General features: G+C 35.1%; 2 protein-coding genes and 1 long non-coding RNA gene across 3 annotated transcripts in view; 2 read left to right on the top strand and 1 right to left on the bottom strand.

Annotated features, from left to right (window-relative positions):
• LOC149081362 (uncharacterized) overlaps positions 1-27,314 on the bottom strand; it is a 110,836-nt gene that overhangs the window by 22,337 nt on the left and 61,185 nt on the right. The window lies entirely within an intron of this gene.
• LOC149081363 (uncharacterized) lies at positions 3,040-6,090 on the top strand. The gene is made up of 3 exons (XR_016193363.1): positions 3,040-3,206; positions 3,785-3,876; positions 4,772-6,090. It is a non-coding gene; the product is annotated as an uncharacterized LOC149081363 (long non-coding RNA).
• Positions 7,013-12,360, top strand: LOC149081364 (THAP domain-containing protein 5-like). Its single transcript, XM_089237327.1, has 2 exons — positions 7,013-7,324; positions 11,420-12,360. Exons 1-2 carry the CDS (start codon positions 7,226-7,228, stop codon positions 11,537-11,539), a joined length of 219 nt encoding a protein of 72 aa, XP_089093453.1. The 5' UTR covers positions 7,013-7,225; the 3' UTR covers positions 11,540-12,360.

The following is a 27,314-nucleotide window of genomic DNA, read 5'->3' on the forward strand; positions in this document are numbered from 1 at the left end:
ATCAATGATTTTTCTGTGGGTAATCACGACACACACTTGTACTAAAGCAAAAAATTACCATGTGGATTTAACCCGAAAAGTACTGACACTACTAACACAACCGCCATCTATCTATAGCTACAAAAATCACTCTGATGATTTGCAATGCCATCTATCACTACTAATTATTAGCGCCATCTATAGTTACAAAAATAACTATTGATTGCGGGGGTCGATATTTTCTCGTCAAAAACTGACCCGAGTATAAGCCGACCCCCCCACTTTAGGAACGAATTTTCCCACAAAAAAACTCGGCTTATACACGAGTATATACGGTATGTATGTTCTTATACAAATCTACAATTTTTGCATATATAACAAACAGGACCGGGATTGAACCATAGGCTACTTAAAAAAAGTTCATCAGAGCTGAGCAAATGCCCGAAATGGGCAAAAAAAACCGTCGGGCAACAATTGTTCCTGGGCCTAAACAGTCAATTTCCGAATGTTTACTTCTGTCGTCGTGGTTCCCTAACAATGCGTTTGAGACATGCACATGCGTTTATAATGATTTGTCACTTCTTTGATGTTACCAGTGTGTTCATTATAATGGTTTGTTACTTTTTGAATCCTCCCAGTAATTGAAGAAAACCTGGGAAAAGCACCGGGTATTTTTGCTAATTCAAAATAATTAACAATTAAATTTTTTAACATTTATTTTGACAACTACAGAATTTTTACAACGAATTAAAATTACGTTTCGCAGTTTGTGAGTTACGCCCACAATCATTGATAAATGCTTAAAACTTCAGTCTAATATCTTCCGTCAATATTACATTTATAAATATGCATCTTTTTGTAAATGAGAGTCAGAGGCGCCTTTACATATCACTAATTGGAAGTTTTAGCACACAGTGTCTACATAAAAAGTTATTCTTCTGTTTTTTCATATACCGTAAACGCGGGCTATTTTGGCCCAAAATAATCAAATAATAAAATGTACTATAGTTACTGTACAAAAAAAAAAAAAAAAAAAAAAACAATAATAATCCTGTTTTATGTAATAACATTTTTTGTGCTAAGTAGCGGTACTAAACAAGGCAATTGAGTGCATCGGGTAGTTGACGAATGGCCAACAACAGTGGTGATTTCGTATGCTGTGATTGTTTTTAACTTTCAAACTTTCAACTGTGGAGGTTTTAATACAGTCGTCTCAAGTAGGAGAGGTGCCTAATTAGGAACACAATGTAATGCTTTTAACTGTAGTATGATTAAAATTCCGTTTAATATTTCATTTTTACCCCGAAAACATTAATTGAATGTTTAAGCTCTGGTAATTTCTAAGATACGCCCTACTTTGGCCAAACATTTTGATTGGTAAAATTAGATCGTCTTTTTGCAACCCTTGGTAATTTTTTTGTGAGTTACACTTAAAATATAATTACGCATTGAATATAATTGTGTTCGTTTTTTTTTTTTATGTCTATACTATTTCAAGTTTTTCTTTTCAAACTGGAAAGATGGCGTATAAAATTCAAGCATGAGCTTGGACGTCGAAGTGATGAAGCTTAAGCAATGACCTATCTTCACAACTGTTTAGATGCAATTAGATTTGTTGGAATAAATCATTCCAGCTGCAGAAAACTTTAAAATACGTCGAAGCATCATTAAAAAAAACTTAAAAATTTAATTTCCAGCAAACCAGGTTATCTCAAAGTATTTAATGCTGAGGAAGAAGTAGCATTCGTAATTGACGTTCACAAAATGCGTGATTATGGATTCGTAATGATTAAGCATCTAAAGTCTGTTAAAACAGTTTCTTCTGGTCGAATTGAAAGACGTAAGATGGTTAATTAGAATGAAAAAAATATATAAATATTGTTATAAACGAGATGGGTGTAGATTTTTTCCAAGTTATTTACTATTTTAGTCTGCGTTTCATTTTCATACACTTTCTCATGTTAAAATGCCCAACAAGTTTTCCGCAGGATTCAGATCAGGATTTTTGGCTGGCCAATTAACGAGTTCCACCGAATTGGCGTCAAACCAAGACCTTTTAGACACTTTGAAACATGCACAGAGGCATTGTTCTGTTGAAACAAATACTATCCAGATGTTATAAGAGGTGTCTCGGAAGTAGATTTTCTTCCAATATGTCTTGATACGCGTATGAGTTGATGTTGCAGCTTACGAACGTGATTTGAGTTTTTCCTTGGTATGCGAAACCTCTCCATATTATGAATGATCCAAATGCGAATTGGCGTTTCGAAAATACGGCTCTGTCGTGGCACAGGCTATGCCAGTAATATTCGAAATCATCAGGTCTATCAAAATTGAACCTCGGAGAAAAGAACATCCTTCCACTTAGCAGCAAAAGTTACAAGCTTTTTGGCGAATTGAATTCGCTTTTGTGTAAAAGCGGTTTTGTGAGGGGAGGTTTGCACTTATTTTTGCTAACTGGGACACTCGGATTTTTTTTAACACAACGTCAGAATGGCAAGTTTTATTCTTTCTAAATTATACCAGAAGATTTTTTTTTCACGCAAGAACTGTGGATAATTCACCTTCTTTTAACGAACAGTAAAACAAGGCCTACCAGTGCGAGCTCGGGAATCCTTTATGAAATTCTAATTAAGGGCGTTTTCGATCTTTTAAATCTTCTCGAAATTTATTGACCAGACATTCCATTTTCTCTGAGAGCACGGATTTTGATTTTCTCAATTTCTGATTTCACAGAAAAAAGAAAAACCCGATTTGACAGCGTAAGACCAAACAACACACTCTCAACTGCTAGGCCAACATACCGAATATGCGAATTTCTTTCCCTGACGTCATAAAATACGTTTGCTTTATGCTTTTTCCCATGGTTTTTGACCTTAATTATAATAATTCAACATTTTTTTTTTGAAACAATGCAGAGCTGTCATCATTGTTGTCCCACTAGAAAATGTTACGTTCGGTTAAAGATTGCGCATGCGTCAGCCTGCTATATCCAATGGCCAAAAGTGAGATGACCTCGGGGCTAACGAGAAAGAGAGGGCTACGGCACTCGAAAGTCACGTGACCAACTGGGTCCTACTTTTTTTCGTTGCTCGTTCGTGTTGCTGCTTGCTTTAGCTGAGAGGAAGGCATTTTTTTCAGTGCTTCGAATATGCGATCCAATAATCTCAAGCTTTATAATATTTTATCTTTGCCAATTTTAGCTTCTGAGAAACATCCAAATGCAGGTGAGTGTTAAATACTACCATCTTTGTTATTATTAATTTAACATATTTGTCTGTATAAAGTAAACCAAATTGTGGATGCTACCACGTGTGAAGCTGTTCGTATTTCTGGCATGGAAATTGCATGATTTAACTAATCAGTAGGGGTATAATAATTAAGTTTAATTATTATACCTTAAATCACAAATTTAATAAATTTGCGAAATGATGAACAGCTTGGCTAACGTAACTGATAATTGTTATTCAAATCATCTAGAAAAGCGTTGATACACATGTATGGTGCAAATTTTTTGCCTATGATGAGAGTATAATGTAAATAAAATGCACGTATACACTCGTATCACTTAAATAAAATTATGGCTATGGTTAGTATAATGCAAATAGAATTTTAAAAGATGAGTGGGTTTATCAATTTAAAATGTAATGGTATATTAAGGAAAGTAAAATCGTTTTCTTTGAACAATACTTTTTATTAGCATTGTGTATAATTTTTTTATTATTGCATATTTCAAGAAACTAAAAAAGCAATTTTTCTTTAAATTCAATATTGGCTAATAGGTTTTTATTTTTTCTGTTTATAGATAGATTGCACTGCCCAAGCGATGTATGTGGCAAGTTGGTGATCAACGATTTGTTCGCCAAGCGAGGAGCCTCTGAGGTCACAGTAAAAAAAGTAAGCAATTTTCCTTCTAATTCAATATTGGATAAATTTTTTTTCTCTTCTGTTTATCCGTATAAAGTCGATCCCGCTTATAATGTTTTCTTGCTTATAATGCTTAATAAGAATTACTTAGTAGGAAGTACTAAGATTTCTCACATTCAAAGCGGTTTCCCACTTACAATATTTTTCAATGCCAGATTTTTTAAAAACCTTATAAGCGGGATCCACTGTATATATTACAATGCCCCAGCAATGTTGTGTAGCAGGTTTGCAAATGTTATGCATTAGCAGTCTTCTCCCAGAAGCACCAAGGTGCTCAATGCTCGTGTCTGATTTCATGCTCGCGAGCTTTTCATCAACGCTTCAATTGAACGCCCTGTAAAAGTTACACTCAAGTATTATATTCATGCAGATTTCATTGATACACATTTGTGCAATCATTTATTAATGAACAGTAAAATAAGTTTGAATAGTTTTTGTAAGAACTTAGCCTACATTTTATATGTTTATGCTTTGTTCATTTTGAAAGTGTATGTATTTGTACTGTAGAGCGTGTTTCCCAATCTTTTTGATGTAGTGGACCCCTTAGTGAATGTCAAGACAAGACACACAACACAGACTCCTGTAGCGAAGGGCAAATTCCATGTTACCTTCCCGTGAAATCCAAAATGTGTTTTTTTAATAATTTATATATAAAAAAAATTGAAGTACTAAATTACAATTGCACAGCATTAAATGTGTTCTTTGTGTAATAATAGTAAATAATTGTCACAGGGCCCATGGGGGGGCCCGTTGAAAAACACTGCTGATTCTGTTTCCTGCTGTGTGTTGTATCTTCTATGACAATGTTTTAACATCTGTAACAAATCCTGGAGATTTCGCTTAATTTATTTTTAATGTTTTTTAGGGAACTTTCTGAAGGTTTGAATGCATCTGAGAATAGTTTTGTCTCGTCAGAAAGATATGCTGGTTTCTTCTATGTAGTTGTTCTCGCTGACGTGTTGCTGTATGTTTCTGATGAGCCTGTGATCGAGTGTGGGTTAAACAGCTGGAGTTACTATGACTCTCCTGTGGTCTCTTGATGCCTTGTCATCTGATTAGTGATGCGCATGGATTGATTGACGAGATTCCCACTGACCCTATCTTCGACTAGGGCATGGCAAGATGTTTTAGATTAATTTCAGTGGTTCCAAGTATTACGTTTCTAATTGATCCCAGTGTTTCGAGTGGTGATTTCATTCCTGTGAGTGTCAAATCGTGCACATCAATTTCTTGATGTCATTACGGTGATCTGCAATTTTTGTGATACTGTTTCTTAAGAAAACATTTTATTTTTTCTTAAGATGACATTTTATTGTGAGTGAGTTGAAGGCCCTTTATTTCAAGTAAGTAATGTTTATTCCAGAAAGAAAGTGCGGTAGTTGACGTTTTCCTCTTCTGGAAAAGATTCTGTGTTTTTCATCCATGTTTATAAACGTTAAAATATTATACTGTATTTTGGTGTGCATTTTTCATTCAATAATTAAAACAACTTGAAAGATTATTATTACTCTTTGGTTTTTGAGCTTATGAAGCAGAATCTGTAGTTTCAGTAGAGAATAATTTGGAATTCCCAAACACACACAACTGCTTTAAGATAGGTTTTCCTTTGAGCATTACTTAAGACAGTGGTTCTCAACCTTTTTTGTGACTCGCTTTTCTGTATATAATTTCTATGGCGGACCCCTGTAGACCTTTTTTTATTTATCAAATTTACTGATTTATTTTATTTTCCTCGAGTCGCTGCAGAGCCCTTAGAAATTGCACACGGAGCTCCAAGGTTTCCGCGGAGCACTGGTTGAAAATCACTGATTCAAGATATCAAGGTGGTAGTATGCTCCCACAAAATTATTTTATTTCTAGAAAAATTTAGTTAGAAAAAACTTTCTTTTAAAAATTATATTTGATCAAACTCATGTTTAGAAAAATTTTCAAAGTAGGTTGCAAAACAGCACACAATAAACGAAAATAAATATTCTCCATGTTCAAGACAAAAATTATAGCATTCTATCATTTTAAAATCTAGAAACCCACCCACCTGAGTGGTTTTTTTTTGGAGGGGGGGGGGGAGGGTGTGAGGAAAATTGGAGCAACTGTGGTTGTTGCGAAATTGTTGTTTACATTTGTAGTATTTGGTAGCTTCAACACTTTGGTGGTTTTTATTTCTTGCGAAACTTCAGCTTTGTAACAAATTATGAATTGAAAAATAAAAATTTTGTACACATCTGTCTGGTTTTTTTATACTCATATTTCAGTATTTTTTCACAGTGAATAAGCAGTTTACAAAATTTCTTTAATGGGCAAAAAGTTGTATTTTACTGCATAGAATTAAGCTATAGATCTTGAATCGCTAATGCAAATATACTTTACTTCAGTATGTGTTTGACCAATAGATTGTCATTTGAGGGTTATGAAAATGCATTGGAATATAATACTTGGTGAACCTGATAAAATTTGCTTGAAGGGTTCTTTTCCAGATATTTCTAGAGTTCATGAAGTGCATACGAGCTATTAAAAGCAGGTAAATCGGTGCAGTGTATTTTCAGCAGTTTGTTATCCCAATTTTAAGGGTAAAAAAATGTTTTTATTCTTCCAGTGTTTATCATTTTTAAAAAAACAGTCTTATTCACAGGTTTTTGCATAATATATTGCATGTATATATTAGACCAGTCGACTCAACCTTTGACATTGGGGGGCCCCATATCGCCTAGGAGCCTTGCTCCAGGATGTGGGGGCCATGAGATTTGTATACAGTAATTGTCTAGTAAGAAGAAAATATATCCAATAATTAAGGGAAAATGGCATTCAAATTTGTGTAGAAAGACTTGGAAGCTTAATATTTCGTTATATGAGTGTTATGTCATATTTTCTCTTTAAACTCCTTTGGGCAGAACATATTTTCCAAACAGAATGCGTATTTATATGCTGCGAAAGATCGCAGGGAATGTTATGCAAAGTTGGAAGAACTTGGCTATTGCAGAGGATGTTTTGCAAGAAAGCCATGTTACGGGGGAACAGGGAAAAAAAGTTAGGACCCAGTTGGTCACGTGATTGTCGTTTCTGCTCGGAGTGCCATAGCCCTCTCTTTCTCGTTAGCCCCGGATAGAACTCCTTAATACACAGGCTGGCGCATGCGGCATTCTGGTCCTTTTTGTAGCACTGCTTACTATCATCGCATTGTAGGGTCCTTTCAACGCTCCTATATATTAGTTAAATTTATTGTGTTTTTAGTTGTTTTTATCGATTTTTATTCGTGAAATAACTTCAGAAATGCCTTGTTGTTCGGCTCCAGTGTTCCAATTCCGACAAAAAAGGTTTTAGAATGTTTAGATTTCCGGCGGAAAACGAACGACGCGAGAAGTGGATTGTGAACTCCAGGAGAGACGATTTCATACCAGGAAACGGAGCTCGCCTGTGTGAAGTGAGTTAAATTTAATTATTCTGTGTGAATTTTATTTTTTCAAAATCGTATTTGTGATAATGATTTTAAATGAGAACTATATGAAAAAATAAATCGTTTGGAGGTAGCAGACGATATTTGGCGCCATTGCTCACGTGTTGTGTTTAGATATAAAAGTTATGGTGATTTTCAATCATTTTCCCGGTTTTTTGTTCCGTTTGATTTAAGAGAAAAGATGCATAGGTACATAATTTTGACCAAGAGAACTAATTTAAATTCAAATTATTTATGAATTTATCGTGGAATGCTCACTTTCTCGGCTCTCAGTTTGGCGATTTATCGCTACTACGACGAATTACTGTTATAGTGAATTTTAACTTATTTTGTTATGTTTTGAGGCAAAATTTCATGTGATATTTCTGTGGAAAATAGAAATGTTTTAATTTTGGCATTTTCAACTAAGAGAACAAGGTGATTTCAAATCAGTTCTTCAATCATCCTTGCTTGCTGTAGTGAGCTCTGCTGGTTTGGCGACTTATCGCTTGCAGATTGGGAATAATTAGCTAAAATTGTATCTTCACTGAAAATCAAATTTAATGGGATTAAAAATTAATGTGATAGACGTCGTATTTCTATTGATTTCATTTTCTGTTCCCCATAATTCTTTTAACAGACTACAAAATTGTGATTGGTATCATTAGTTTGTGTTACTGGACTGGCGAGCACTCTCTCTTTCCTGCAAGGCACATGCAGTGACTACTTTGCAAATTAATTACAAAGAATTAATTTAATCTTACTATTTTAAAATTAATTGCATGTTCAGCTTAAATCATTATCTTGCTTGGAAAAAGGTTTTTAAATTTTTTCACTCGCACTACATGCATGAGTTTTGAAACAAATACCTCGTGGATTAAATTTTGCCCATGCAAAAACTGGTTTTTTCTTCTTTCTCAAGAATAATACATTCCAATTTCTTTGGAGTTTCAAGAAAGTATGATGGAAAGTAATTTTTTCAAATTCGGAATTTAAAATTTCTATTTTTTTTTAAATTTTAGACATTTTTATAATTTTTCTTAAATTTAAACATTTTTAAATTTTTCAATGAATCTCAAAAATTCTATCTATATCCCTATAATAGCTTAGTAAGTGTGAAAAATTGCATAACAATGTCAAATCATTCGCCAGTAATCACTTTGAGAAAAACGCATTTAAGTATTGTGAAGCAGAAATGTTGAAATTTTTTTCTCAGACCCAACACCATACAGACACATGAAAATAACTTCAATGTTCAATAACGTACTGTTTTTTTATATTGCTATCTTACTTTTATTTATCCCTTTAATGCTTTGAAAAGCCTGCCGCTTCAAACACTGGATGCTCAGCAAATTAAAAAAAGCCATAGATTAAAAAACTGATGAGGTAAAAATTCAATTGAATTTATTTTGCAGTCTGTTATCTATTTAATATGTTCTGAGAGTAATATTTGAGGCAAATTAGCAATTACTATGAGAAAGATAAAAAAATAGAAATTGACATTATAACCGTCAAAACGCATTATAAATGTTAATATTTTTTTACATTGACATTGGCATGAACACATTTTCTGGTAAGTGTGATATAAAAGATGCGTAACAATTACTTTTTTAAATGAGTATTAAGCTCAACAATGTGTGCATAATTTTCAGTAGAAGAAGTTTCGTCAACTGTCACCACCATATCTCATTGCATAGATATGCAATTGCGTTATAATGATAGCAAGAAAAACCTTTTTGAAAATCAGTTTTTTTTTTCATTCACTACCTATACACTTATTTCTGATGTCCGTTATCACTAGAGCCCGGATTATATGCAAATGCATATGTGCATATGCTTTTGCATATTTTGACCTTTTTTAGCATTAATGCATATAAATGCATAAAATCAAAGAATTTTCAGTATAAGTGCATATTTTGAAGGTTTATTTAACTCACTCAATTTTTTTTTTTAATTTTTCAAATAAATATTGTTCATATAAATAATATATTGTTCAAATAAATCTTTTTATAATATCGATTTTTTTCCCGCAGGTGAAATTTAGTGAATTAATACATATTTATAAAGTATTTTACGAATATTAGCCGTTTTATTGTCGTGTTAAATTTTTTTAGAAATTTAGAAATAGTGTCGAAATTTTTTGTTACTGGTATTTTCGTTATTGAGCAACTACAACGAACTAAAAGTAGAAAAGATGCATTTTAAAAACACATCTGCTTTTTTTTGCATGGTAATTTTTTTAATGCATATTTTCTCATTTTTTGTACATACTTCGGAATTTTTGACTTTTTCAAGATTTCTAGTGCATATTCTGGAGTATTTAATGCATATTTTGGCATTTTAAGTGCACATTTTGGCATTTTAAGTGCACATTTTGGCATTTTAAGTGCACATTTTGGCATTTTAAGTGCACATTTTGTAGTTTTAAGTGCATATTTTTGTAGTTTTAAGTGCATATTTTTGTAGTTTTAAGTGCATATTTTGCCACTTTTTTAGTGCATATAATCCGGGCTCTAGTTATCACAAATTCACAACAAATCACACAAAACACTGCACGTCAATATAAATTTTGTGCTGCCTCCATTGTTTTAAGTGGTATTATTATAATTATTTATTCATCTGTGGAATTTTCCCCATTTCATGAAAATGGTTTTAAGTTCATTGACCAGATTGTAAGCACACCGATAATACTTATATATACTAAAGATAAAGATATGAACTGTTGCATCCTATCTTTCTAGTATGTGGAATACATCTCCATTGATATTTTTCCTTTATCACACAACCTTGGTTATGTGATGGGCTTTAGATGTACCGTGGCTTTAGATGTACTGCTAATTTGATTAATTAAAAGATAATTTCGTTGAACAAGAAACAAATAACCATGCATGAAAAAAATTATGGAAGTAATAATAAACTGGTAATGTGTAAAACAAAAGTACACAATAGATTCAATGATATACGAAATATAAAATGTAAACAAACAAAAAAAAATGTAAGTCAGGGTTTGACAAATCAAGAGGGAAAAAAATTAATGCCAGTCAAACTTCTTAGGAGCCAAGGGTGATCTTAATCTCAAATAAAATGGTAATGAATAATGTTTTTTTTTTTTTCAACTTTCTATATCTTTTTCCTACTTTAAGAGACACATGCTGCCTTGAAATTAAAAGACTCAAATTTACTTATCACATGATTTACTTTATAAAATCTGTAATGGCATTTCATCGCCATGGCGCCCTGGTGGGATTTGTCCAGTCCTGCTACAAGTAACTGTTTTTTTCCTTTAACTAAATGAAGAAAAAGACTCATGAGCAAGAATGGCAGGGATTAGTAGGGAGTGTTTTATGGGGATTACAGATTTCAGTCAGATCGTCCATCTCAAGCTCTTTTTCACAAATTCATAGAAAAGCTCTATATTACACAGCTCACTCAATACACATCTAGGCAATTTCGTAAGCGGAAGGTTCAAATCTACACTGTTTTTTTAGTGAATGAGCACCAGAAATTTGCCACTGGACTTATCCTTTTGATGAGATCTCTTCTAGCCCAGCTTCGTGGCAGAGTACGGAAGACTGCGGGAGGTCCAAATCTATGCAACGTTTGTTAGTGATAAAGTAAAGGTGCTTGCATCCTTTTAGATTAGGTTTCTTCTTAGATCCTGTTAGGATATCAATAGGCTATTTACTATGTTTACTGGAAATTCAGATGCGTTATTTTAGAGCAGATTCAGACATCCCCATTACTGTAATTGAAGAAAATACTTTAAGGATAGGTATTAAGAATTCCATGAGTGTCCAGTATTTAGAGATTAATTATGATGGTTAATGAAGATTTTAATTCCTATTCTGAGAAATTGGGGCAGAATTTTTCATCTTTGAAAAACAGATGTGTATTCCTTAAAAGGAATTTTGACTGTTTTGGACGTTAATATTTGTACCATATTAATCACTTAAAAATATGTATGTTATGCTGTTTTATCATTCTTATGTGTGATGCAATATGCACTTACCTGACATTACTTTGAATTAAGGTATAAAAAAAGGCTGTGTCGTAATTTTTCGTTATTGTCCCTTTTTAAATTAGGTGCATTATGAGTTGAAAAGGCAAGATGGCTGCAAGAAGTTAAAGCAAACTGCTGTGCCGACCTTGTTCCAGGTTCCTAATCCACCGAAACTTCTTACTCCTCAACGGAAGAAGATATAGGCCTTCCAAAAGTTCTGAGTGATGATTATGTATGTGATATTCTCAAATAACCTTATTTTCTCAATTGTCATTATAAAGCCAGAAAATACTGAAAGCCAGAAAATCGTCATTGCTTATTTGTTTACTTTTTAGATGAGGAGAGAAAGCTTGGTTCGGAGGATACTAGCTACAGACAAATATATTTATTAAAAGGAATCAATGTGTGTATTTTATTGGTGATTATTAGAGCCCGGATTATATGCACTAAAAAAGTGGCAAAATATGCAAATATGCACTTAAAACTACAAAAATATGCACTTAAAACTACAAAAATATGCACTTAAAACTACAAAAATATGCACTTAAAACTACAAAAATATGCACTTAAAACTACAAAAATATGCACTTAAACTACAAAAATATGCACTTAAAACTACAAAATGTGCACTTAAAATGCCAAAATATACACTGAAAATGCCAAAATATACACTGAAAATGCCAAAATATACACTGAAAATGCCAAAATATACACTGAAAATGCCAAAATATGCATTAAATACTCCAGAATATGCACTAGAAATCTTGAAAAAGTCAAAAATTCCGAAGTATGTACAAAAAATGAGAAAATATGCATTAAAAAAATTACCATGCAAAAAAAAGCAGATGTGTTTTTAAAATGCATCTTTTCTACTTTTAGTTCGTTGTAGTTGCTCAATAACGAAAATACCAGTAACAAAAAATTTCGACACTATTTCTAAATTTCTAAAAAAATTTAACACGACAATAAAACGGCTAATATTCGTAAAATACTTTATAAATATGTATTAATTCACTAAATTTCACCTGCGGGAAAAAAATCGATATTATAAAAAGATTTATTTGAACAATATATTATTTATATGAACAATATTTATTTGAAAAATTATAAAAAAAAATTGAGTGAGTTAAATAAACCTTCAAAATATGCACTTATACTGAAAATTCTTTGATTTTATGCATTTATATGCATTAATGCTAAAAAAGGTCAAAATATGCAAAAGCATATGCATTTGCATATAATCCGGGCTCTAGTGATTATCTATCCTAATGTGGTGATGTTTTTATACAAATACAAATACAAAGTTTTTATACAATACATTTATTAGGATTTTAAGATTAGCTTATTATTGGCCCATAGCTGCAACTGGGGGGGGGGGGACATGTGGGTCTGGTGCCCCAGGCGCTGGACCAGAAGGGGTGCAGAATTCACCCTTTAACTGTTTCTACATGCAAGGGGGTTCCAAAATTCTATCTTGCCCGGGGGACAAAGTATTTTGTTGCGCCCCTGTATTGACCTATTACTAGGGTCAAAGATAACGAAATATGGGTATTTATCATGTACGCGTAGACTATTTTTTTGCCATAATTGTAATTTTCAATAGTTTTTATCTTGGCTCTCTTAAAGTATTGCTTTTGAATATATATATATATATGTATATTTCCAGATTAATTGCTGTTGGGTCACGCAGTTTCAAGAAAAACTATATTTCTGTTATTTAAGCATATTTTTTTTGTAATTCCCAAAGTTTACTGGTACTCTAAAGCAGCGTAATAATTGATTACATGGTGTAGAAAAATATGTGAAATTGTGAATGATATTTGTAAAATCTTGCTTTCATCAGTTATGTACATTATGTTTCAATATTTTTTTAATAAATAAATTTATTCACTCATTGAGCTCGTCAATTTACATTATTGAACCTGTGTGTGCTATTCAGGATTTGTAATTTACTGAAGAAAATTCTGATAAAATAAATGCTCCTAAAATGTTTAAGAATTTTTTTACTAAATTTCCAATATCTAGAGACAGTAGTTTATCAAATCCTTAACTTCACACAATCATTTAATATCCAGAAGAAATTTTCTTAATGTAATCTAAATTGACTATATATATTTTTGTATGCCACTTTTACCCTGAAATTAAGGATCGGGGTAAGAGATATATAGGAATATTTTATTTTCACTAAAAACCTGAAAAAAAGTTAAGAATTTTTTTTTTTGCTATATACTTTTGTGTTTAAGATTAATTACTTGATCGTCATAACACGAACTGTTACGAATTCAACCTGTTGTTTACCAATAATTTCGTTATTAATCATAATTTCGTGAAACGTGGTTTATTTCCCATAGTAAATCCGTACCCGGAAATTCCTCGTTTCTCCCACAAATTGAATTTTCCATACGCTTTTGCCAAGCATTTTTAGCGCGCGGGGAATTCTGTTAGGTTGCTATGCCAGATTTACCGACGCGATTTTTTTTTCCCTCTGTTTGGCGGTCATTTCCGAAGCGACGATTTCGTGCAGCAACCCTTCGGCGAGGACCAGAATGCCTGATGGTTCCACTCGTATATGAAGGCGTCTTAGCCCCGGATGACCTTCAGTGACGTCACGAGCTTCGCGGAGGTTTTCTGCTATAGATGGCGTTGGATGAAGAGTGCTTTGCAATCAGTCCTAATGCACTGTTTACAGGAAAAACCCAGGCGGAGTCATCATCCACCATTACTGTGCAGTGTGACGTCAGTATGAGTCACTTGAACTTATCACTCAAAAGTTTTAATGTATTTACATTCATAGGTTTTCAAGATATGGTAGTTTTACAGTTGCCCTCGAAGTTTTTTCGACAACATCAATTCTCAGTGGTGATGATGAGGATGGAATTGTATCGCAACGTGACAATGAAAAGAAATGAACCATAATCCTTATTGGAAAGGGGTAAAATTGAGATATTCGGTGATAAACCGAAGGGCGAGAAACCCTACAAAAAGTCTCGGAAATCTATTTTACCCACGAGGGTTTTCAAATAAATTATTTATGACTTTCTGATAAACGACTGAAAGCCCTTAACTCCGAAAATGGAATCGGGATCTCTGTTTTTCGAGATTCTATACAACGGGACATTTTGAAATTGGGATTAGTCGCAACAACGGCATTTCGAAACTGAAACAAACTTTTCCTTTTTGCGAAAAACACATCATTAGTTTGATGTGACTTGTTAGGAAACATTGTTAAACAAAATACATTCGTAATAAAGAATTGAAAAAACTTTTCAAACTAAGTTTTTTAGTACATATATATACACACACTCAACTCTAATGTTACTTTATACAACTAATTGCATTTAGTACATACAACTAATTATACCTACAGAGGGACATAGACTTGGTTGAAGGGGGTGCAGAGAAGAGCTATGCGTGTCCTTATTGGCACACAGGGCTTGAGTTATGAAGAGAGACTTCATTTTTTGATTATGCTTACATTGGATGAACGCAGGTGTCGAGGAGATATGATCGAAGTGTCCAAAATTTTCAATGGGATGGATCATGAACTTTTAGTACACCGCCAATCGACTGCTTTTACAAGGGGACACCAGTATCGATTGGTGAGGGACAATGCAAGGTTATGGTGTCGCAGGGAATTTTTCTCTAATAGGGTTGTTAATAAATGGAATAGCTTACCCCCGGATGTAGTAAATTGTAACACAATTGGCACGTTTAATAAGGAATACGATAAACATGTTGGGGTAAATCTAGAAGCTATCCATTCTTAGAATAAGACAACCATAAGTATTCTTTATGGGCGTTGTATAATATTTTATCATGTGTATATATTGTTTGTAATTTGTGTTAATTGCATTTTTAATTGGGTTGCTGTATTTTTGAAATATATGACAACCATATTTTTATGGGCATCTTTTTATCAGCCACCTCGCTGTACATTTTGCCTGTTGTGGCGCTGTATTTGTATTTGTATAGTACATACAGCTAATGTTGTTTTATGTAGCTAAGGATTATAAAGTAAAATATTCGGTTATGTGGAATTACCGATCGATGTAGCTTTTAGTTGCATGATGATGATGCGTTGAAGGGGATGAGGCAACACCATCTAGAGCAGAAGGCCTTCGCGCGATGTTCGTGACGTCATTGAAGAAGTCACATTTAGCCATTGGATATACTACAAAAAAGGGTAAAGGTGGCGCATCATACGTTGGCCTGCTATATCCAATGGCAAAATATGAGATGACTTTCTTCAGTGATGTCACGAGCTTATCGGAGGGATTCTGCTGTATATGGTGTTGGATGAAATGCGCTTTGTAGTTAGTCCTCATACACTGTTTATAGGCAAAACCCAGGTGGAGTCCTCATCCATCATCACTGTGACGTCAGTATTATTGCTGCCAGGTATGCCGGCTTTTTGTGTAACAATTCGGGGTTAATTAAGTCAAATTTCAGAGAAAAATGGTTTTTCCACCCTCGATGAGTGAGTTCGCTAGGACCTAACTCGTAAGCCGGATTCCCACCAGCATCACTGCGGAATTCCGCAGCGCAAAACTGATTTTGAAGTGTAACTAACACAGCGCGAGTAGGGTCATTGTTGCGTAGCCACTCCGCAAAACCCGTTTTTGCGCTGCGGAATTCTGCAGTTTTCTGCTGGTGTAGAACCGGCTTTTGTGATAGATGTATCAACCTACTTTGATACAAGGTGTCTCAAACTAGGTGGGCCCATTCGAGAAACGAGCGAGAAAAAAACAAACTGGCAGCTATGATAATGCACCGCTATATGTGTTGTGCTTGAGAATACAGTAAATTTTGTCAGAATTTCGAAACTTGTTATAAATTTTCGCAGCAGACATTGATAAAATCTGTTAAACTGGAATATAGTCCACGCTGGTTATTTAATCATGTGCTATTACGGCCGGTATGTGATAAATCTAAAAAATTTTCCCTATTCATCCCATGTTATTTTTCATCCAATATAACGAGAGACACCATTCGATCCTATGCAATAATACTTTTTTGCGAAGAAATTACAAAATCCGTGGTTTTCGTTTGCTAAAAATTGTGTTCGGAATTGGAGAATTCGGTATGAAATTGTACCGATTTTATTATCATTTTATGATCGGATGCGTTGTTACGGCAACACATTGCTTACTTTATAACAAAATAAACATGATTTTTTTTTATCATAATCAATTATACTCATATAAATAACGTATATCTTTGACAAAAATATGCCACATGAATATAATAATCATAAATATATTCATCTCGTATTTTTGTCAAAAATGTATTTTTTTTTCTGGTGAACTACATTTCAAGCCATTGTGACTCGTGGAAGCCTACTATTTTTTTGCCATTTCTCAACAATAGTTCACAACTTTACTTGCCTTTGAAAATCTTGTGGTTTTAATTGACAACTTTACTTGTCTTTGATATTTTTTTTAACAATAATTGAAATCTTTAATTCGCCTTCAAAAACGGTTGTGGCTATAATATTGGCGATGTCTGGTATGTATCCCGATGTTCCTGTAATTTTATGAAGGAGATATGGCCAAAATATGTATTTATAGTGTTGTGTGTATCGATACTTGTCTACCGGAACACTTTTCACGGGCCGTATGGAACCTCTCGACGGGCCGCATTCAGCCCTCGGGCAGGAGAATTTTGAATCCCCCTGCCCCCGTCGTAATACATGTGGAGAAACTTTCAAATCTTGCGATGGTTTCTGGAAAGCATATTGAACATCAATTGATTAAACGATAGTAAAAATTCAAACGATTTTGTAGAAATCCCCATGCGTAATATTCTCTAGTGTATCACGGAAAATTCCAGTTTTCTTCAGGATTTCCCATCATTGAAAAACGAGATTTCCTTCACGGAATCGTATATTCGAAGGGAAAAAAATTTGAAGGAAATGAAATTCACAAAATAATAAATCGGGAAAAAGAGTGAATTTCCGTAAAAAGCAGGTGTTTTTGAAAGTTTGAATAATTTATTTCCTCAGCATCAGAATAATGTGTAAAAATAAATAAAATATATTTTTACGGAGGGAAAAAAGGATCATCCTGTGAATTTATTCGTTTATCCATATCTCTTTCCTCTGATAAGAGAAAAACAACAGTATATATCATTTCTTCTCGCTATACTTACGTCTGTGAATAGGATATGTTCAACATTAGAACCGTAACGCTAAAATACATTTTTTGTCTGAATTCCACATACATTGGGTTATTGGTATTAAAGTCGAGAATCCCGTTACTACAAACTCCACGAGACCACAGAAATCACTTCTTTGAAACAAAACAGAAATCACTTCTTTGAAACAAAATTACGTTATAAAGGAGAATTTCAGAACAAGCTTTATTAAAAATAATTAGTTTTTCATAGATTTTGGAAGCGTATTATGCATATTCGCCGTCAAAAGTGATAAATTTATAAAACTTACCAAGACGATTGGTGAGCGATTTGTGAGTATGCATAACAACCGATTTATTACATTTACCGTAACATATACGCATAGAACAGCTATTATTCGCTAGAACATGAACATGATGAAAAAATTGCAAAAGAATTGCGAAACCATGATGTTTTAATTTAGGCCTCGATTACTTCTGGTAAATGTATTAGTCGCCCTAACATGAGTTCCACTGCATAATATAATCGTCTTAACACGCTTCACGCCATGTTCAACGATTTAGCGAGCACAAATCACATCACGTTTGACATCATAAATATTCTGACTCCAATTACGACACACATTTAAGACCTTTGCACTCACCCATTCAGACATGCCTATTATAAATTCAACAGACACGTGATACTCGCAAAATTGGCAAAATGCATAAAGAAATGTACATTTGCATTTCATCTTGTTACCGCTGACAACGACACATTACGACACAAATATTATTCTAGACAATTCGGTAAGAAATACTTATAAATAATTCATTATTTTAATGGAACAACAACAACAAAAAATCTGAAAGTCGTGCTGCTAATTGCGTGAGAGAGGATCGCGCATGCGCGTAATTGGTATATGCAAATTTTTATTTTGACAGGATCAAATTTTTTTCTTCAAAGGAGGAAAAAAAAATTCAATTTTTTCATACAAATGCTGTCGGAAAAGTGTCTGAAAGTGATGTAATTGGAATTTTTCTCGTGACGTAAAAATGACGTAAAAAATTATGATTAAGGAAAAGGACACGTTGAGGGGATATAATTTTGAATGAACTTTTCTAAGTAAAAAAATTATAACTTTAAAACTAGTCGATGCGATGCGCAGTAACTATAAGACGTATTCTATATCATAACTATAAGATCGTAACTATAAGACGTATTCTATATCATAACTATAAGATCGTAACTATAAGACGTATTCTATATCATAACTATAAGATCGTAACTATAAGACGTATTCTATATTCATCTAAAAAAGGCAATTCACATATTCGGTACATATACAGGTGACATAGAGGTATGTGAATATACAGGGGTCCTGTATATTCTCATACTCTCTCGCGCATTACTTTAGTGCTAATGCGCATCACATAGTGCTAATGCGCGACCTTTATCTCATCAATCGTCCGTCGTAGAGCTATGATTCCAATTTCAAAAATGCTCAACATGCGTTCTCAAAACCCTGTACCAGTTTTGAGAGAGGGAAAATACAGTGTGTGACAAAATAAAAAAATCTAAATTTTCAAATTATCCCTCTGTGCTCCATTTCCTGTTAGGAAGCGGTTGCCCTGTCTCTCCTGATGCCAAAAAAAAAAATAAAAAAAATTCATGTTTCCAAGTGCAGAGATGTTGGAGAAACTCAGGAAAGAGCAGCATTAAATGCTGTTAACAGCGTAAGAGCCATTTTACTCGCATCTAACGCTGGTCTTTCCAAATTTCCTCCGTTTTTCGAATATTTCTGTGAATATTGCACTTAGGAACATGGAATTTATTTTGTTGGCATCGGGACTGACAGGGCAACAACTTTCTAATTCGGTTTCCAAGCACACGGTGACCGTATAAAAATATAGATTTTTTTTTATTTTGCTACACACTGTATTTTCACTCCCAAAACTGGTACAGGGTAATTTTTGAACGCCTGTTGAGCATTTTTCAAACAACAATCATACAAATACGACGGACGGTTGATGAGATAAAAGCTGTGCATAAAAGCACTTACAGGACACCCTGTATATGGAGACTCTACAGACCAGCTTAGTTATAGATTTCATTTTCATTATTCCTCGCGGTTGCTGCACTGATGTAACACAGGTTTATCAGACATTTATGAATACTGTATAGTCTGTATGTGTTGCTGGCCCAGTTGACCAAGCTAATGTCCGAATTTCGGGCTTTGGGGCAGACTTTTTATGATCCGGGATAATCACCACTCTGACGTAATTTTTTGTGATAATTATGTACATTTTTAATTATGGTTAACTATGACGATCAAAATGATCAAATTAATCGCAATATCGATTTCTTAGAGGCCTTTCACACGGAGCGGATGCCGGTCAGGAAGAAGTTTTAACAATTGGAATATACTGAGCCTTTCAAACGAGCCGAAATATCTCCGCACCTAGGAAATGTTCATGCGGGTCCGGACGTCATCCGGAAGTGTCAAAACCTAAGTGCGGGCTCTGCATCCGCACATACAAGTTTTGACAATTGGGTTATTCGGGGCTATTCACACAATGCGGATGCGGAGCGAATTCGTCCGCATCTTTGGCTACTTTTTAACGGAATTTTGCACGGAATTTTTTTAATTATTTTGAAATAAATACCCTTAAAAACACCATATGAGGGACCCTGTTCATTAAATATGGTGTACCCACATACGTCCATCCCTCCGTTTCCTTCTGAGATTGAGATATAGCAACTTTAACTGCCTTTTGTCCATACTTTACAATTTTATACAATAAAACCTGCCAACAACGGCCACTGACGGGACCAAAATTATCAGCCATTCTGTTCGTTACGAATATTTAATTGACTACATACTTTAATAACTTTGATGAAAAAAATGAATTTTTTTCTTTTTAAATTTTTAAAATCATTTAAAAAATATAAATATTTAAAATTATTTTAAATATTTATTATTTTTTAAATTTTTACTCTTTTAATTTTTTAAACTTACAAAAAATACTTTTATTAAACAACGTTATCCACGTACGGCGTTTACTCAGGGCCGGATTAAGACGATTGCAGGCCCTAAGCACTTGAATAGTTTTGGTGCCCCCCGATACCTACCACTATATTTTACTCGATATTTAGTGTATAAACTAAAAAAAAAAAGTGAAAGTTTGTATTTCAGAAGTGACTAATCTAAGGCCGAACACATACTGGGGAGTCGACAAAGAGAGCGATTTCAAAAGAGAAAATACATCGAGATCAGCATCGATGTCCCCTCACATACTGAGGAGGCGGAGGAGAGTAAAAATGACCGCAGGCGTTCTGAAGGGTAAAGAAGAAAAGCCTTTGAGCGGGAAACGTGACATCTCGCCAACTAGTAACCCTACCAGCCTGTTCATGCCAAATCAATCAATTTTTTTCGGAATGGGATGGGCGGAAATTTCGCAAATTTCCGCCCATCCCATTGCGCTTTTTGCATGGAAAACTACACTATGTGCAACAGAACTTCCTTCTGACTAACGAACAGTTCTGCAACTAGGAAAGGGGCGGGGGGGGGGTATGGTTTACCGGGCGTAGTATCAGAAGGGGCGCAAATTCCATTCCTTAAATTTCATCTTTTCAATTGTCCATGAATAGCTTTTAATAACAAACGTACTACCATGGGCACCAGAACATGGCGGGAGGGGGGGGGCTATTTCAACCCCCCAATAAATTTTGTGTTAGGGGGCTGAGAACCCCCTTTAATGAATAAATAATGCGGGGCACTGCACCCTTCTACATACGGGCTCGAGGCTCACCACGGAACGACTGGCAACTTTCAGCCCTATCAATGTTTTTCATGCCCACGCCTTTGCCCTGGGCTGCAAAATGTAAAGCGTGGCAAATTTTTGTCGGAAACTGGAAAACCACAAAAAAATCATAAGTTATATACCACTACAAATCATTATGCAGTCGCTGGGGCGGAAAAATCATTTCTTCCCCACAAAGACATCAAAAACTTTTTACAAAGAAAACTATCTATGTACTGTCTATACCAGCGGTTCTCAACCAGTGCTCCACAAGCATTGGTTGAGGGGGCTCCGCGTTCACTCGATGAAAGTAAAATGAACCAGTAAATTTTATGACCAAATGAAAAAAAAAAACGTGGCGTACGGGGCTCCGTCGTAGAAATTATATGCTAAAAAGGGCTCCGTGACTCAGAAAAAAGGTTGAGAATTGCTGGTCGACATTAATTTTCTACTCAATACTGAACATGTTCTTAGAATTTCAACACAAAAATTTGTAGAGATTTTTCCCAGGAACGTCATTTCAACGTTTTCCATGGTAGGGGGGAAGGCAAAGAGAGAAAACACACATGAACTCAATGTATGTATATCTACTCTATAATATAAAACACAAACTCGAAAAGTGCCTGTTTCTAAGCAACCGAAATTAGTGACGATTTTATGTTACGCAAGTGGGTGACGTTTTTTGCGTGGCGGAAATCTGTTACGTTTTTCTGTTACGGAAATCGGCTAAGATTTTGGGTCAAGTATTCATTTAACTCTAGCATATTCGGGACCAAGTTACGCGGATTTACGTAGAGGCTCCCACATCCTACAGCAGGGCCCGTAGACAGGGATAGATGGCGAGCCCCCAAACCAGCTTTGCTGGGGCCCTCTATGGTTAATTTATAGTGTGAAAAATCAAAAAGTGATAAGAACGGCCCCTGTCAGCCCTGCCCTTGTGGGGGTGTCATGTCGAGAGGTATAATATACATATAACACCAGTGCTCCCAACACACAGGGTCGGGGTACCCGGGGGATTGCACGTATACCTTAATGGGGAAGTTAAAAGGTTTGATTTCTAGGGCCCTTGATGGATCTCGTTGTTTTCTTGCTGCTTTAACATTGAAGAATTTGCGATAGCGGAAGCCCAAGATATATCCAGTCTGGGGACCCCATAAAATTTGCGAATTCGGTCACGAGTAACAGGGGGGGGGGGGGCTGGAATTTATTCGTTGGTAAAATGAATAGAAATTAACATTTGACGTGGCACTCACAGGGGGGATGTATGACAAGCTCCGAGTCAGAGGACCGTTTCATTTTGGGAGCCTGGATGGATCTCATTCTTTTCTGTTATTTAACATTTTAGAATTTGCAACAGTGAAAGCCCGAGATAAAGCCAATCTGGGGGCCCCACTAAAAGTATGCCAACTGGTGTCCCAGGTAATTGGTTGGGGGCCTTGGACTTTATTCGTTGGTAAAATGAATACAAATGAAAATTTTTCATGACACTTGCAGCGGGAATGACCAACAACCTTCCAAGTTGGCCCATGGGGCCTCATGTTTACAGGTTTCATTTTGGGGGCCCTGGATGAATCTCATTCTTTTCTGTCGTTTAACATTGTAAAATTTGCAACACATCGGTAGCCCGAGATAAATCCTGTCTGGGCCCCGCTAAAATTCAGTGAATTGGAGTCTGCGGACCCCATGGGCAAGTTTTCTGGGGGTACTTGATGAATGACATTTGTTTTATATTGTTTTATTATTGTAAAATTCGCTTCTTCAGTAAGCTGGTGCTTTCACATGTCCCTTTACATAACGCTGATGAAATGGGACGAAATAAACAAGACATGTTGTGATGAGAAGGGGGGGGGGGGGGGTTGGCCGCCAAAGGCTGCAGGGGTGCAGAGCCCCTAGTATATATATATACAGTATTTGTATGTATAAGATATATACCATTTTTATTGCATTTTCAAAAGCTCCTCTCCCTCGAATGACGGCCCTGGATTTGTCAACACGTTGATGGATTAGCAGGGGATCTCAAACTATGCGCGCCAACCTTCGTCAGGGGTGCAGCTTCGCAGTGGTCCTGACAAAGGTTTTTCAAAGAAATGCTTTGCTTACAACTGCTCTTCACATAGGCGTATGGCAGAATTTTCTCGGGGAAGGGGTTCAAATTTGTTTTTCCTTCTGGGGGGTTTACGTTTTTTCCGGTGAAATAACACTATAATCTTGGCTTGGGGGGGGGGGGTTAGAACCCAAAATCCCCCCCTTTGCGTACGGCAGTGGCTCTTCATAAGGGAAATGGGTGGCACGGGTGGAAAATATTTGAGATTCCGTTTTTTAGGAAAATGGATAAACACCGTGATGATTACTCATCGCTTACTAACATTGTCGAAACATGGTTTCTGTTTTATCTCTTTTATTTTATTGTACTGAATATCTGTTATTTCCGTGGATTTGAATTGGAATGCCGTGTGTTATGAAAGAGGCACAAGATTTTTTTCTGATGCAAATAATGAACATCTCACACACAATACATATTTCTGTATTTCTTAAAAAATCGAAACCAGTTGATTTCAGCATCCGTGCGTTCATTGAAATTGGTTATGCACAGAACATGCCGGTTATAAGCAGTGCCGTCGTAAGGCATGGGCCCACCAGGGCAAGGACCGTGGGACCTCAAGATAAAAAAGGCTTCACAAAAGTGAGATGTGGTTGAGATTTTCGGGAATTTGCCTCGTAGGGCCTCAGAAAAATCATTTGGCCCTTGGGGCCCATGATGCTCTTAAGACGGCCCTGCATATAGGAGGAATCTGTAATTCTGGGATTTCATAAATAATGGATCCACACTGATAATTTGTGATTAACGACCACGTATACATTTATCGCTAATAACAATCATTTTCATAATGATACACTGACGATAAAAAAATTACGGTTTCATCATCGAGGTGTATGGATAACTTCTCACTTCATCTCATTAACGGTGATATTTTCTTTTGAAAGTATCGAAATTAGCTTCTGCGGATTATAGCCATGTATTCAGTGTCTAACTAATTCTGTTGTCTCTCTATCTTGATCGAAGTATAATTATTTCAATCTTTATACATATTGTGCAATAATATTCGAAACAACGGTTTGATACAAGAAGTCATTAAAAACATATATCATAACTTGTAGTCTTTTGAGGATTAACGCGTTTATTGCAGCGCTTTTCAACGTTTTTTGACCCTCGGAGCCCTTTCTGGTACGTAATTTCTATGGCAGCCCCAGACGACTAATTTTTATTTATTCATCGAAGTTTCTGACTTATTTTTACCATTCAAAATAACAGGCTGGTAGGGTTACTAGTCCTAGGTAGGGGTCATGAACAGGCTGGTAGGGTTACTAGTTGGCGAGATGTCACGTTTCCCGCTCAAAGGCTTTTCTTCTTTACCCTTCAGAACGCCTGCGGTCATTTTCGCTCTCCTCTGCCTCCTCAGTATGTTAGGGGACATCGATGCTGATCTCGATGCATTTTCTTTTTTGAAATCACTCTCTTTGTTCGACTCCCCAGTATATGTTCGGCCTAAGGATGGGATTTCACTCTAAAACGTTTATGAAAGTTATTTTATAAAACTTGAAAAAAGTAACCAATTAATTTATCGGTTGCATTCGAGCAAATGCAACCGATCAGCTTATTGGTTGCATTCTTAAGAGAATTATTATAAAGTTTTTATAGTGCAATCTGGCCGGGATCACACTATAACGTTTTATAGAATATCTTTTATAAAAGTTGAAAACTCAACCAATAGGCGCATCGGTTGCATTCAAGCAAATGCAACCGGTGATCTTATTGGTTGAATTTTTCACGTTTTATCAAACAGCATCTACAAAGCTTTTAAAGTGTAATCCTTGCCTAAGGCCGAGATTACACTATAAAAGTTTTATAAAAGTTCGTTTATAAAACTTGAAAAATGTAACCTATAGGCGGATCAGTTAAGTTCGCTCGAATGTAACAGATGTGTTTATTGGTTACATTTTTCAAGTTTTATAAAATAATTTTTATCAAAGTTGTATAGTGTTTACAAAGTTATCAAAGTTTATAGTTTTACCAGCCTAAGGCCGGTATTACACCATAAAAGTTTGATAAAATTCATTTATACAACTTAAAAAATCCAACCAATGAAGATCATAGGTTACATTCGAGCAAATGCAACTGGTAAGCTTATGGGTTAAATTTTTCAAGTTTTATAAAAGAACTTTTGCAAAACTATTATAGTGTAATCCCGGCCTAGGTTTGGTATTACACTATAAAACTTTGATAAAAATTATTTTATAAAACTTGAAAAATGTAACCATTAAACACATCTGTTACATTCGAGCGAACTTAACTGATCCACCTATTGATTGCATTTTTCAAGTTTTATAAACGAACTTTTATAAAACTTTTATAGTTTAATCCCGGCCTAAGACAGAATTGTAACGTGAATATTTCTAAACACAGGCATTTTGAAAGTCTCCACCCCTCCCCTTTTGTTCTACTTGCAAATTCTTTGATATCTCCTGAATTTTTTTTTTTTTTTGGAACATCGAATGTTTTGGATGTTTTTGGAATTTTTATTTCATATTTTTCCGAAAAGACAAAATATTTTCAAAAGATTTTGAAAAAAAAATCTAAGACATTTTCTCCCATCGACTACTTGTGAGGATCGGAATGAAAACATCTTTATTCCCATATTCTATGTGGCTCTAGATTAAACCACCAAAGAATGGCTCTAGGCTGCCTATGGGCACTGAATCAGGGGTGAAGGAGAAAAATAGTTACAAGAATTGCGAAAAAATAGTTTTTATGCACGAATTTCAAACCAAAGATCGGCTGTACCTCTGCTACGATTTCAGGACAAAATAACTGGATTCTAGACTCCCAAAAGAAGAAAACAACACTGTAACGAATCTATTTTCCCAGTATGGATATTTTTACTAACTCTCTGTGGCCTTACCGCACCTAATGCGTTTTGTTTGTTTATACGTTGTTAAAAGAAGTTGAGAGGAGAAAATATATCTTCCAAGAGAAGAGAACGTGAGTTGGAATGTGGCTTCCGTCCTGGAAGGTTGTCTGTTTTGAGCGTGCTTCGAAATAAAGGCTTCTTCTTTAAGTTCCGAGGTTTCGTGCTTTAATTGGACACCCCCTCCAATATCAAGGGTTTAGAAATATTCCGCCATCTCCCGGAAAAGAGACGCACCTACTACACGACGTACCCTTATAACACTTTATTTCATTTATTATCCAACATCTCCAACGAAACCGTCCTGTCTCTTCGGTACAAACTTTCACACTACCTTCTATTTTCGAATGCCTTTTTTTCTCTTTTCTTTCTCTCGCGACTCCTGTTTTCTTCCAGGCCTTCTTTCCACTCTTGTCTCCTAAACCTTACAAACCCGTCGCAACATGAATGACGTATCTGGAATTCCTGACTTCGCACACTTAGGTATATTCCTCAATAATGACATTAATATCTGTTCCCGTTTTCTTGATATCCCATTTTGAAAACCGCCAGTCGATTGTGGGACACTATGCTCATAACATTATCATTATTGTAACATTATTTATAATTAACTATTATTATTCACTCATTGAATATATATAAGGAGTTCGATGAATAAGGTAATTTTTTCCTTCAAATTTTATTATAATTAGAATATTTTATTTATTTTTTATGTGTTTATATTCGGGTTGAAAAGACAATAAACTAAAAGGAATTGATAAACTGTGTGTATATATATTAATTATCGTTAAAAATCGGTTGCGGGCACCTTAGACAGAAGCACATCCGAAGAGTTGTGTGCTTCAGAAAGATTAGATAATTATTCCTAAATATTGAAGATTACTCTATATTTCCCGCACAAATATGAGACTAATGTTCTCTTATACGCATAAAAATTGCTCATGTTTCTATCCCACCCAGTAATGCGAAAGCAGATGCGTAATAAATACTTGTTTTTTATTCAATACCACCACAACATTCAGGTGCATTCATTCCATGTTTATGGTCGGCCATCATACGTGAAAACATACTTGAGAGAAGATGATTTTCTCGGGGTT

The sequence above is a fragment of the Pholcus phalangioides genome, unplaced genomic scaffold, assembly GCF_987345545.1.
Source record: "Pholcus phalangioides strain wild (caught in Gottingen) unplaced genomic scaffold, Ppha-v1.0 ptg000010l_1, whole genome shotgun sequence".
Taxonomy (NCBI): Eukaryota; Metazoa; Arthropoda; class Arachnida; order Araneae; family Pholcidae; genus Pholcus; species Pholcus phalangioides.